The sequence below is a fragment of the Corvus cornix genome, chromosome Z (assembly GCF_000738735.6).
Source record: "Corvus cornix cornix isolate S_Up_H32 chromosome Z, ASM73873v5, whole genome shotgun sequence".
Lineage (NCBI taxonomy): Eukaryota > Metazoa > Chordata > Aves > Passeriformes > Corvidae > Corvus > Corvus cornix.
In genome coordinates, this window is record NC_046357.1 from 1,232,803 (window position 1) to 1,246,451 (window position 13,649).

The 13,649-nt window shown below is 38.3% G+C and overlaps 1 protein-coding gene across 10 annotated transcripts in view; it reads left to right on the plus strand.

Moving 5' to 3' along the window:
* Positions 1–13,649, plus strand: part of DYM (dymeclin) — a 208,775-nt gene that overhangs the window by 21,734 nt on the left and 173,392 nt on the right. For 5 of the 10 annotated variants that reach the window (XM_039566839.1, XM_039566841.1, XM_039566844.1 and 2 more), the window contains exons 3-7: positions 103–155; positions 835–928; positions 2,189–2,325; positions 8,712–8,784; positions 9,042–9,146. In XM_039566839.1, coding sequence (XP_039422773.1) covers positions 103–155; positions 835–928; positions 2,189–2,325; positions 8,712–8,784; positions 9,042–9,146 — 462 coding nt within the window. The remainder of the gene's footprint in view (positions 1–102; positions 156–834; positions 929–2,188; positions 2,326–8,711; positions 8,785–9,041; positions 9,147–13,649) is intronic. The other 5 variants (XM_039566842.1, XM_039566843.1, XM_039566846.1 and 2 more) reach the window with 2 other exon arrangements.

Genomic DNA, 13,649 nt, shown 5'->3' on the forward strand with positions numbered 1-13,649 from the left:
TTGTAGAGAGATTTTATTACTGTTTTGTAATGAATTTTCACTTCAAGTACAGGAGCCCAGTTGCTTGTGTAACCATTTTTATTTTCTTTTCCTCATACCTAGTGCTGACTTAAAGCTCTTGGAAGAAGCCACAATCTCAGTCTGCAAGTCTTTAGGTAAGAAGTTGTGCCATCTTTTTTCCATGTACTTTATCAGAAAAATTGGGAAACAGCATCCCTGTGCACAGTCACGCCTTTAGCATTCTATTTGTTTATGTTGCACTAGAAAGATTAAAGCAGTGTGTAAAGAGTGTTTTTATGTATATCCCAAACCTTTAGAAACTTCCATTGATAACTGTTTTATGGAACTTGATATGACTGAAAGGTTTAAAACAAATAATTCTGTCTTTACTTTGTCTTTTTCACTTTGCCCTTTAAGCTGATCAGTAAGAGGAAAGAATTAGAGGATGAAAGGAAAGGATGATATAAAATGTGATCAGTGGTGTTGCAGGAAGGTAAAAGGTAGTTGTGAAGACCTGCCCAGTTTTGTGACAGGAGGCTGTTGTGCTGTAGACAAGTCTGGGAAAGGAAGCAGTATGAGCATCCCTCATTTGGGATATTTAATATTATTAGTATTATTTAATATTAGTTGTATTTAGAGAACAGTTATGGACTAGTAAATCATGTACTGGAAAATCTTGAAAGAAGAATGCCTGTACAGAAAAACAAGACATACTGTGCTTTATTTAGAAATATGAAAGATGTTGAAATTTTGGGTTTTTTCTATATATTGTTCGAACTAGGTAGTGTCAACTTACACATGCTTTGTAATTGTATCTTATTTTTCCTCATCTAGTTGAGAAGAATCCTCGAACAGGAAACCTTGGATCATTGATTAAAGTCTTTCTTTCTAGAACCAAAGAGTTAAAAATTTCAGCAGAATGTCAGAAGTAAGTTCCCAGAAAAGAGCTGTGTATGCCATTTAATTTTTAAAATGTTCCTATCGTTGCTAGCTCTTGAATTTTTTTACTCTACTAATTAACATGCAAACCAAACCTTAGAATTCTCTTAAACTGTTGTTTGAAACAGAACAAGTGTCTAGTACTTTTCTAAACACAGGAATTAAGTCTAATAATTAAATAGATTACTGGGGAAAAGTACATATTTGTGTGTTAGATTAACACATCTTTGTATAAATGGTGTAAGCTATGGGTACTACTGGCTTAGAGCTGTTCAAAAATCATCTGAACTTTTTAGTTGAAGCTTAATGTATGAGCCAGTATTCTATCTTGGAAATATTTCAAATATCTGTATCTATAAATATGTATCAAAATACTGCCTTCAAGTTATGTCATACAGCTGCCATTGGGTTTTTTTGCCCCTTTCAGCAGTAGGATAGAACTCCAAGAGGTTACTTCTGCAGCACTGTGGGGTTTTTCTGCAGGAGGCTTTCTGTAGTTGTTCCCTCACACCCACAGATGAATGTCCCACTCTCATCAGATCTGGGGCTGCAATTCCTCCTTGTTCCCAGGAGTGCCATCAAGTGTTTCACTTGCATCTAAAGTAAAAAGTTACTTGTTCCCAGATAGCTCTAGGTTTTAATCCAAAGATACCTTGGAAGTACAGGCAATAGCTGACTCTGTGGTGTTGTATGGGCTTCCTAACAGTTGCTTACTGGGACTCAAATTTTATGCAGCTTTCATTGAGAAAACTTGGAAAATATTTATGTGTGTTGCATAAGAAAATCCTGCTGTATGATGCTCGTGAAGTCCATAAATGCCTGCTGTCAGCTGAAGGCTATTTACTTGGGAAAAAGGCTAAGGTTCAGGGAGCCAGGAAGCTTTCAAGTCTGAACCTGTCGGAGGTTTTTGAATGTCTGTGTGCCTTGAGTCCATAGCATCTAGAGACCTCTAGAAGTTTGCTGAACTGTTAGGTGAGTTCCTCAAAGAGTGATACTTCTGTTGGCTGTGGTGTTTTTAATAGTACGAATGTAGTTAGGGATAAGGTTGTATTTTCTAAACTACTTTTAAATACATTCCCATTGTGTTTTCTGTAACATCAACTGCAGACTACCTGCTTAAACACTTTGGCTTTTCCTTGCTTTAACTGTAGGAACTTTGTCTACTCTGACATTTATTTTCTTGTGGTTTTTGATGCATGTTTGCTGGTGAAGCATTACTGATTCTTGTTTGTTCCTGCTTCTTTTCTAGCCACCTCTTTATCTGGCAGGCTCACAATGCACTGTTCATTATTTGCTGTTTGCTGAAAGTATTCATCAGTCGAATGTCAGAAGAGGAGCTGCAACTTCATTTTACTTATGAAGAGAAAGCAGGACCAAGCTCATATGGTGCGTACACACAACTGCTAGTGAAACAAACATCCCCTGAGAAACTTAAATGTCCTGATGGCATGTAGGGACATGGTTTAGTGCTGGTCTAGTGAATTAGGTTAATGGTTGTACTTGATCTTAAGAGTCTTAAGAGTCTTTTCCCTAAATAATTCAATGATTCTATGTTTTTTAGACTGAGAATCCCAAACTTTGCTTTAAAACCAGAAATTAAGTACTAGAGAGTTAGGTGTCGCTTATTCTGGCTTTTTTTAAAAGTGTGGTGCTGTAGACCTACCTGAGCTTTAGTGATTTTCATACATTTTGAAAGGTGTTAATGGTCCTCTTCAGAGGAACAGAACAGAATTGGGGTGAAGCTGACCACATACAAACATTGGAACGTTGATATTGCACCTTTTTAATGCATCTTTTCACATATTTTTCATAAACCAGCAGCAGCCACAGAGTGGAATTAATGCAATTTTTAGGGATCTAGGGAAGGAAAGTTATAGTACTACGGTTAGAATTGACCCATTGAGAAAACAATTGCTAAAATTTAATTTGGGGGCAATAGCTTATACAAGAGTATAAGAGAAGTCAGAATTTAGGCAGAATTACTAAAATAGGCTCATGTCCAGGAAATGGAGTATATGTGACATGAGATGGAAGATGACAGGAGAGATGCTCAAGGAAGAAGCTGTTACCTTTGAATAAGAATAATACAAATGCATTCAAAATCAGTTATGTTACTGCAAAAAGTGCAGCAAAAAGACATTCTGAACACTGTCGACCACAAATCTTTGTGTAGTGCTGTATCAAGATGCTCTCACAGAGTGCATGACGGATAATGCTGCCACGGGAGCCTTGATTTCCTTTGCTTTAGTGTAAATCATGGAATCATTTAGGCTGGAAAAGCCTCTAGGATCATCAAGTGAGACAGCTAGCCCAGCACTGCCAAGTCCAAGTCAAAGTACTGTTCAGTTTGTAATTGCACGTTGTTTGTTGCATAAAGCCTAAAAAGTCTCAGAATGCTAGAGCAGTGTGTGTGGATGGTGTGAGGACAACCAAAAGTGTCTGACTGTGGATTTCCTGCAACGAGGACACGTGTTGAGGACGCCAAATCACTGCTTGCTCATCAGCAGTGAAAACTGTTCATTAAAATCTGTTTAACTCCTTGGCGCCTGCCAGTGCTCTGGGGAAATTAGAATTGTGGTGCCAAAAGATTAAGTGCTACATGTTGAAATGGTTTAATGTATTTAAACTGTGATGAGTGATCTCCAGGAGGGAAGTCAGCTCACTGATGCACTGGAAAAGAAAACCTGCTTGTGTATAAGCTATCCCTGCAGACTGCCTGTGGGTTTATTCCTGGATTAAAAAAACGGCTCACCTCTTGCTTCAGTGTACAGCACACCACAGTGGGATGGGTGGAAAAACTGAGACTATTGTCAGCTGGAACCCCTGCGGTCCTTGTTCCGTGCACTGGGAGTTCCTCGCAGTGTGGTATGGAAAGTGATTCTTGTCACCAGGGTAGACCCATGTTTATACCACGTCTAGTAGCACTTGACTGTAATTCACAGTGACATTTATTAGCAATAATTTTGTGCATATTGACGACAAATGTACTTAGCAATTACCTCTGAGCAGATTGTTCATGGGATGTTGTTGATTAGGAAGGTAGTTGTGTGTGGTCTGCTGGTGAGACAGGAAGCGAGCCTCTCCTCGGCTCCTCTTTGGGTTTCCAGTTGGAGATGGCTCTTGTGAACTTCCTCAGGGTGTTGAGGTTCATAACATGCTGAGATTACGTAGCCATTGAGTTTGATTCCTAATAATCTTATTTTTAAATATCTACAGAATGTGCTAATAAGGCGTGTACCTTCCCATAGCTCTTACGCTCAGCTGTTGGAAAGTGGAGTATCGTTAGTGAATTGTAATAAACTGTGGTTGTGCTAGGGCCTATTAAAAGTAAACAGAAGAAAATGAAGTGTTTTGTTGTTTGTATTTTTATAATTAAGTGTAGCTTTCTTGAATTTTTGGTTTCTACTTTTCGGGAAGGAGAATATTCCTATTATAGATTTTATTTATTGTTATATTATTAATCTATTATTACAATGTTGTTATTCCTATATTCCTCTTAATTTTACATGGATTTATTAGTACTTTAATGGAAATTTTACCATCTTTGGTGAACATGCTTTTTAAAAATTAAGTTCTTAGTCACCCTTGCTGTTTTTTCATTTACCAGAGCGTGACATTATTTATAATTCTTCAATTGTGAGCATGATAAAACAAGCCTTATAAAAGACATTATTATATGAACTGTATGATGTAAATAAAATATCCATATTTAAAAAAGCTTTAATACAGTGTCTGAATTTTGAAGTTTCTGTGTTTCCTTACTGCCTGGTGAGTAGTTATTGGAAAGAACACTACAACCACCCAGCAACACAAACAGCCTCTCTCCCCTGTGGTCCATTTTCATATGCTTTGTTCAGTCTCTTAGCCTTCTGAGAAAAGGTTACTGTTCTTTTCAGGATCATCTCACAACTCCTTTGGAAATCACTCTGTGGTTGTGTTTGTTTCCCTGTGAGCATCACATTTTTATCCTTCTGGTTGGATAATATATTTTGGTGCCATGTTCTCTGATTTAAGTACAGCACCTGGGAGCTCAGCACACATAACTGCAGTGTCAGCTTGTCAGGATGCTCACACTGCAATCAGGCACTGCATCAGCACCTGCTCTGGGATATTTGGTGAGTCAGGGAGAAGTGTGTAATGATAATCTGTGAGAGTCCTGTGTATGGAAAATATCCCTGTCACTGTCTGCTCAGAAATATAGGCTGTATGACATGGCCACTATTGTTCAGGTAGCATTTTTTATAATTCCCTTATCTGGAAGGATTCTCCTCCCAGATTTTGCACTTCATATGCTTTCACTTTATCTAAATGTCCAGTTTGTACTTTTTCCTGCTAGACTGTGTTTGAGGCTCAGAAGAAAGCTGTGCAATTGTTCTTTGTGTCATAAAAAGGGATTTCTTTGAGGTTTGAGTGCATGGGTGTACTTTAGCCTAATGAAGAAATTGCCCTGGATTGAGTCCCTGCTAACATTCCTGTTTATTGATTTCCTTCAAAAGAAGGCCTGCCATTAACAGAAATGCATTCTTTTTGAGAGGTTTCAGATGGTTCTTTAGCCCAAGAAGTGCAGCCTTTGCCTCTTCATCCATAATTGGGAATTTCCTTATAATTTTGGAGAATATTGCACAATTTTGATTGCAGGAAAGTTCACAGAGAGACTAAACCCATATACTTTAAGATTCAGCTGAAAAATTCCTGATATCCATAAATCCCAAACTGGAGTCAGCATCTGCTCAGCTGAAGCTGGAGTTAATCTCACTAACACAAGTCATTCATCTTTCCACTGTATCCCGTTTCTGCACAGTCTTTAACTGTATTGTGACTCAAAGGTATAAGAGAGCACATGCTGAGTAGTGTATTTTCAATCAGACCATCAATTCATTTCACCTGTTCCTGTAGTAGGAAGCTTTATTTATTATCTGTAGAGAAGTTTTTAAACACAAGGGTACTAAGGGCTGTTTGTGATGCAGTAAAGCAAGTATGAGGACATGGTGAACACAGTGTAAAAATAACAACACATTTAAAGCCTTAAATGATTTCATGAATGTTTAGCTATCACATAAAGGAAATGAGGGAAGGCAATTAATTTATGTACTCATTATTCACACTCTTAAGTAGAAGCTGGAAGTTTGTGAGAGTCATTAGAGCTGAAGATCAAACCACAAAACCTAAGGAAGCTTTAAGTCTATTTTGCAAGGAATGACTTATTTCATTACTTGTGTCCAGGTTCTTTATGAGTAACAGGGCAGAAAAACAAGTAGCATCTACGGTGAGGATATACCTTGTTATACTGGAATATTTTATTAATATTAATATTCAGCACATCCACCAGATCAGGTCTTATCAATGTAGTAGTTAGGTTCTTGAGGGGATGGAGCTGGACTGGTTTTAGAATTGGGGTCTCCTGGCATCTCTGCTTTCCTCTGCATAAGACATTTTGTCTGTGTTGTGTGTGCTAATCCAGTGCCTGTAATGTATGTAACTTTGAAAAAGTAAAACCAAAAAAAATTAAAATGTATATATACATATCTCAAACCCAAACCAAACAAGCCCCACCAAAAAGTCAGAATCCATCAAATTACTTGCAAAATGAAATAGTTCACATCTGAGGACTTAAATATAGCTGCTGAAAAAATGGTACTTCACCATAAGTGGACATTTTAAAACCTGTGTGATTGAGTCACTTCTGCACTAGAGTTTAGAAGATGCACCTATGATTCCTCTCCCTGCTCTAATTTTATTTGGACAGGTTCACCCTGTACTTACTTTCCCCAAGGCTTTACAGGTCTTTGATCCAAGTATGTGATCTATTAATGTGAATGAGTCTTGTGTGTATTGTCTTTATCCTGCTATTGAAAGAGGCATTGTTTGTGAAAACACAGAGTGTTCTGTGTTTATAGCTCTCTCTCACGTTATAGATTTGGCTTGCATCCTCCTCATTGTCTTGGCAAGATGAAAATTAAACAAGAATGTGTGTGCCCCAGTTGGGAAAAGGATACAATAATTATTGTAGCTGAATGACATTGATTACAGCAATTCAGCTTTTTAAAAAATTTTAAATAACATCTTTCATTCTGCATGAATGTGCTAACCCGGTGTTTTCTTGCTTTATTTTGGATATTGTCTTGAGGGAAAAGCCTTCTTTCATATTCAAATAACCTTATTCTCTTTTCAGATGAGTTGTACATGTAGTGTGGTAAATGTAGAAATGATGTTTTAAAAATGCACTCACTTTACTTTTTTAACCTTTTTCTTCTCACTTTCTTCTGTTAGGAGAAAAATTGGGTACCTGTTGGGAATTAGTAGAAGTCTTGCTTTATAAGCATTTTCTAGGTTCAGAAAGCCTTAGGAAAATGTCACATTCAAGTTACTTTAGAATATATTATCTGTGCTCTGTTATTGGCTGTGGTTTCTGTCCAAGGTTATATACTCTGAGCAGTTCTTGGTTTTACTAACAGGAGCTGCATTGTGTTACTCATGGGGGATTCTATAGAAAGGAAACCACGTTTCCGTGATAAAAAACTGATTTCCTTTAGAATGTGCAGTTCACTAGGTGACAATTTTTAATGTGTTTTTAATAAACTGATTGCGGAAAGAAATAATTTTGCTTTATAGTGAATATTCCCCCTGGTGTGCTTCTTAAAATTGAGTTCTGGACTCAAGAACAGACTTGGGTTAAGCAGAGTAATACTGCTGTAACCTGGCTATAATGCTGTGTTTATGGCAGGACTTATTTATTTGAAAATACAAAATAAACAGGCATTTGGGTAATTATTATGCTCCAATGCTGTAATGCAGAGGATCAGCTATGCTGCTCCTTAGCAATTCAGCACTATAAAACCCTCCACTTCCTTATGATGTTGTAGGTTTCTCATCATAATTTTATTTCTGAAAGCAGAATAAATCCTGATGAACCAAGGGATTTATCTTTTGGGTTTTTTTTAGTATTATGTGGTAACTTCAAGTGGTTTAATAAGCTTTTTCCTCAGTGAGTCTTAAAAGTCTTTTGTTACAGTTGCTTTTAAAAATTGCTGATGTAAAATACCACCAGTTTTATTGCTTAGAATAGTTGCAAGTTTTTAAATAATTCTGAATCACTCCATGCATTTTATCACATTGTGTATGACTAGAGAAAGATTTCTGTTCCCTTAAAATGCACTAACTTGTCATTGAAATGTGTAAAACTTCTTCAATAAATATGTATATTAATGAAAAAATTGTATGTGTATTACTCAAGAGCAGCAGTGATGTGCTCAGTGGCTGCATTCTTTTGACATTCTTTTAGAGTATTGCTCAGTGTATGTTAGACAAACAAAACTGCTTCTGATTACTCTTCGCTTGGGTTTATAAAACTGAGTGAGAAAATATGTGAAGTTCAGGGAATTTTGAGAGGAGACTTAACTGTGGACCAGTGAGAAGTCAACAGGGGTTAGTTCAACTGTTAGTAATAACAGTGTTTAATATGACCTCCTCTGAGTAGTAAAGGAAGGCTTGATGTGCTAAATGTAATTCCCACAATACCAGCATCTCATTTAATTTATGCAGTTGTTATTAGTTACTTTTTTATGTAAAAAAGCGAAGGCATCACCATTTTCTCTGTTGGTAATCTCAAGTGCTTTCTATTTCAGGAAAAAAATCCTATCTCCTTTAACAGGTATAACTTCTAGTGTTTGTTCCTTAATTAAGATATTGATCATCTGCATCTGTGTGTTTGAATCTTCGCTTTGTTTTGGTGTTTGAAAACCCAGAAATCCTTTGATATGTTTCTTTTTTAGGAACAGAGTGTGAAGACCTCATAGAAGAGTTGCTGTGTTGCCTCATCCAGCTCATTGTTGAAATTCCCCTCTTGTAAGTAGGCATTTTTCTTTTGCTGTTTTTTTTTTTAAGTCTTCTTTTATAAACTGATCATTTGAGAGCATGAAACTTGTAGTAATGGGATTATAATGTTTATGTAGTTGTATTTGAATGTTCCATGTGATGGAGCAGTACACATAATGATAAGCTGCTGCCAGTACCAGCCCTGAATATTCTGTTGGAAGAAGTACATGATGAACGTCTCACACAGCAGTTCAAACCATCAACAGAAGTTATTCCATTTGTTTCAGGTACCCCTGTCAGCACACAGACAGTAACTGGTGGAAATGGTTGTGCTCATGGTACAGGGGAAGGTACAGTGGAGGTGTCACTTCAGCTCTGGGGTATGCAGTAAGGTGAAAACTAAAGTTCTTCTGCAGTTCTGTGGGGGTTTAAATTGCAAAAATAAATCATGTTGTGCTATTTAATACTGATTTCTGAAATTCCAGTGAATTGATGTCTGGAGAAGGGATAAGAGAAATGAATAAGTGGAATGTTTCTGTAGATCTACAGATTTGTTTATATGGCTTTTTTTTCATGCATCTGTTGTATTTGAGAGATGTTGATTCCACATTTTGTTGGGATATGTGTCATAAAACATACTTCAGTGTTTTATGTAGGAGAGCATGCTTTGTTCCTTGGAAATAAAAGTGTTCTTTCACTTTTGTGGAAGTGTTCTGATGAGTTTTAACCTTTTTCCCCATGATAAACTTTACTAAAGGTAGAGTGAGCAGTGTCTTTAGTGTTAAATTTCATTGTAGTCTGTGCCTAAAATGTAGTGCCCCAACTGAAGCATCATGGCTTTGGAAGAGTTTCATATTGTCTCTTACAGTGTAGTATAAAGCTCTGCTATTTTGTAGCTGGGATTGCTCTTTTGGTTGGAAAACTGACAAAGATGCAATGTTTTTTGAAACACTGCTGTCATTAAATACAGCTCTGTCAACGTTAACGCGAGGGATTTGTGTAGGTAGAGTGTAATGAATTAGTGGTGTGATTCAGAGTGTCATTCCACAGAGCTTGTCAGGACTTCCTGGAACAGATACAGGCTTTGTTTGGAGCAGATTAGAGGAAGTACAAAGGGCTGAGAGGACTGTGATATACAGACAAGTTCATAAATCCTGCAGGCTTTTATTTTTCTTTCTTGGAAGTACCACTGTGTGTGTGCAGTCCAGTTCCTTTATTCTGCCTTTCCAGCAGAAGAAAATACACCAGCATGATTGTTCCTCACCCATTTCAACAACTGAACCTGTCAGCATCTCTATTTCTGTGTGAATGTGGTTGCTCCAAATGGAAGCAGCTGCTGAAAGCACGTAGATTACTCTAAAACCTAGTGATAAAATGGGAATATTTAAATAGAAAATTATAAAGCCTGTCCATAATTTTAATATTCAGCTATATCAGAAACTATAAGACAGAGATGTGGAAGATTTTTATTTTGTGGTTGGGATTTTTTTTGTCATGTAAGTTTTTTTAGCTAAATTTCTCCTGAAATAGCATGCTGCTGATTGCTAATAAAATACTAACAAAAATGTGTATTACTGTCTTGTTTATCACTAAAATACATTTAACAATGTGATAATGTCTTAACTAAGAATTTTGTTCCCATATCATCGAAGGGGAAGTAGGTAGAGGAAAGGAGATACTGGAAAACTTTCTTTCTCTAAAACACAGTCCAACTATGTTCTTCATAAAGGTGTTATAAGGTATTAGTTTATTATTAATTTTGTTCAAGAGAGTGATCAGGATTGTTTTCATAGTGAGTTTATTCTTGCTTACCTCCCTCTCCCTGGTCAGATATCACTAGAGATTCTTTCCCTATTTTGTTTCAAGGGAGTAGTTAATTTCTGTCTTTAGCTGGAATGAAGCAAGAGAATTGCAAGCCTAGTATGTGAATTTGGGGAAGGAATAGATTGAGTGGAACACATTAAATATTCAAACTTGTTATGATTTGTGTGTCAGGACTTAGGATCCACCTGCGAGAGAACAGCCAGCTTTGGCAGCTTGCAGTGACACTGTAACAGTGTCTGTCCGTAAAGCTGCTATTAAAGATGAATTTTTGTTATGACAGACCATTAAAATCTCCATGCTGAGCTGGTCTTCAAAGTGTCTTTCAGAGTAGCAAAGATTTTGTTAGGAGCATTCAGTAGCCTTAATAGAGGATTGTGACAATTAGTGTGTCCCTTGGGTTCTGTAGGTGCAGTTTGGTGAAGGAGTGTATACAGCTGGCAGCTGCCGTGTGAATATGTTGCATGTCTGCACCCCAGTTTAAGCTTCTATTTTTCTCCTTCACTGAAGCTGTAGCATTATTTTTAAAGCATGGAAGGCCATGTCCATGTTCATAATGTAGGAACAGAGGTATCTGTGCAGCTGTCTTGCACTCCTTCCTTTTGAACTTGTTCTCAATGTCACATCAGGTGCTTGGGATACTTCTGTGTGTGGTATTTTGCAGGCATGGTTGTTCCAGGCTGGTTGGAGAGCAGCCCTGAGGAGAAGGATTTTGGGATATCTGTTGATAACCCAGAGGCTGTGAGAGAGGCTGGACATGCCTCAACCATGTGCATTGGGACCCAGAAACTCCCCATGCCCTGGGCTAATCCTCAGCATGGGCACCAGGGGAGAGGGAATTCTGCCCCTCTGCCCTGCTCAGGTGAGGCCCCACCTGCAGAGCTGCCCCAGCCCTGGGGAACAACAGCACAAGGACCTGGAGCTGTTGCAGCCAGTCCAGAGGAGGCCACCGAGATGCTCCAGGGCTGGAGCCCCTCTGCTCTGCAGCCAGCCTGGGACAGCTGGGGGTGTTCAGCTGCACAAGAGAAGGCTCCAGGGAGAGCTCAGAGCCCCTGGCAGGGCCTAAAGGGGCTCCAGGAGAGCTGCAGAGGGACTGGGGCCAAGGCCTGGAGGGACAGGACCCAGGGAATGGCTTCCCAGTGCCAGAGGGCAGGGCTGGATGGGATATTGGGAAGGAATTGCTGTCTGTGAGGGTGGGCAGGCCCTGGCCCAGGGTGCCCAGAGCAGCTGTGGCTGCCCCTGGATCCCTGGCAGTGTCCAAGGCCAGGCTGGACACTGGGGCTTGGAGCAACCTGGGATAGTGGCAGGTGTCCCTGTCCATGGCAGTGTTGAGACTGGATGGGCTTTAAGGTCCTTTCCAACCCAAACCATTCTGTGGTTCTAAATTGTAAGAGTTTGGGCTTGACAGGGATACTGAATTCAAGGCTCCAGTCTTTTCCTGAGTATGGGCAGATGTCACTCACCTCTGAGCTTGCTCTAGTTATCAGCTTTGGCAGAATAAGCTCATTTCTGCCTACAAAACAACCTGCAGCATACTTCGAAATTGCAGGTGGATTGTCTTTCTCAGAATTAATAAGGAAGATGTGGGATGTGGAAGAAGATAACTGTCAAATCTCTGTCCCTTATTATGAAACATAACTTTTTTGTTGTTGTTGGGAAAAGCTGCAGAGCCTTTCCGGGAGGCAGAGCATTTCTGGGAGTATCTCAGTTTTTACAGGCAATTTAAGAAAATCTTTCTTAAAGTTAGTTTGTATTGGAAAAGGTAAATGTGCTTAAAGGCAGAAATAGGTTGCAGTAGGGACTCTGGGACTCTGCAACATTGTGATGCTGTGTCTGAGAGTTATTAAAAATGTCTTGAATTACCTTTCTGAAAAACGGGCTGTGCTGCATTGTACAAAATGCCAGGGATAAAAGTTTCAGATTTAATTTTATAGAAAGTACAGTTTTCAACAATTAGACCTGTGCAGTCCCTTATAACACTTGTGTTACTGTATGTTGATGTTTGATTTATGGTTCCCTTGAGTGTGCTATGGATACTCTGCTTTTTCTTTGGTTTTGCTAATGTTAGCACACAAGAGTGTACACTAATGATTCGAACTGCATAGTCGGCAAAAAGATACAATGTTAGTATTTAATTGTATGACTTTTATGTAGAAACTATTGCTAACATTTTGTTGCAGGATGGAGCTCCCAAAGCTTTAAATTATAAAGGCTTCTTTCAGCAGCTTGTTAAGAGCTGGTATCCATAACTGAACATCTGGTTGTTATCAGTGCATTTCCACTTCATTAAAAACTATAAATGCATGTGGAGGAAAAATGAAATACTGTGATCTAGTTACATCACTCCTAAGTAGCACCCTGTGGTGCCAGTACAAGTTAGTTGATATTTCTATTAAATTCCCTTATTTTCTCTAGTTATGGTTGTTTTAGGGTGCAGTCTTAGTTGTTTGGAAATTTAAATGTTGACAATGTTTTGACTCATTTAGGGATGCTTGCTGCATTTTATGGGAGCTTAAAAGTCAAATGTAGGAGGAAGAAAGGCAGTATAATTGATTATAAAGCTCTACAAAATAACTGCAGTGTAGGAAAGGTGCCGTTTACAGATGATGAGAAATGTTTAGGTTTTTTTTCTTGCCAGTTATGAGCAGCAAAGAGATTAAAAAATGTTTTCTGTTCTAGCTCAGAAGTGCCATATTTTAATTATTTTTGTTACTTTCAAAAGAATAGGTCAGAATAGTGCTTTTTTTAAAAGAGTCTATTCAAGGAATTTTTATCAAGATTGTAGTAGCTCCATTATTTGGAAAGCTATGTGACTTTTGCATTTTTGGCAACTTTGTCTCATCATCAAAGGCGAACTTCCATCTGTTGAAACTGAGGTTGAAGGTAGCGAAAACATGCAAACTGAGAGAGATTTGTGTTGCTTCACTTTGATGAGCCTCAAAGTTTAAGACTATTGTGCTCTGTTTAGGAGGGATCTGATTCGTATAATGGGAGTTTTATTTGCTGCTGCACCTTGGGATGGTGCAGCAAATAAAATGTATTCATGTATTTGGAAGATTTTCTTAATTACTCAT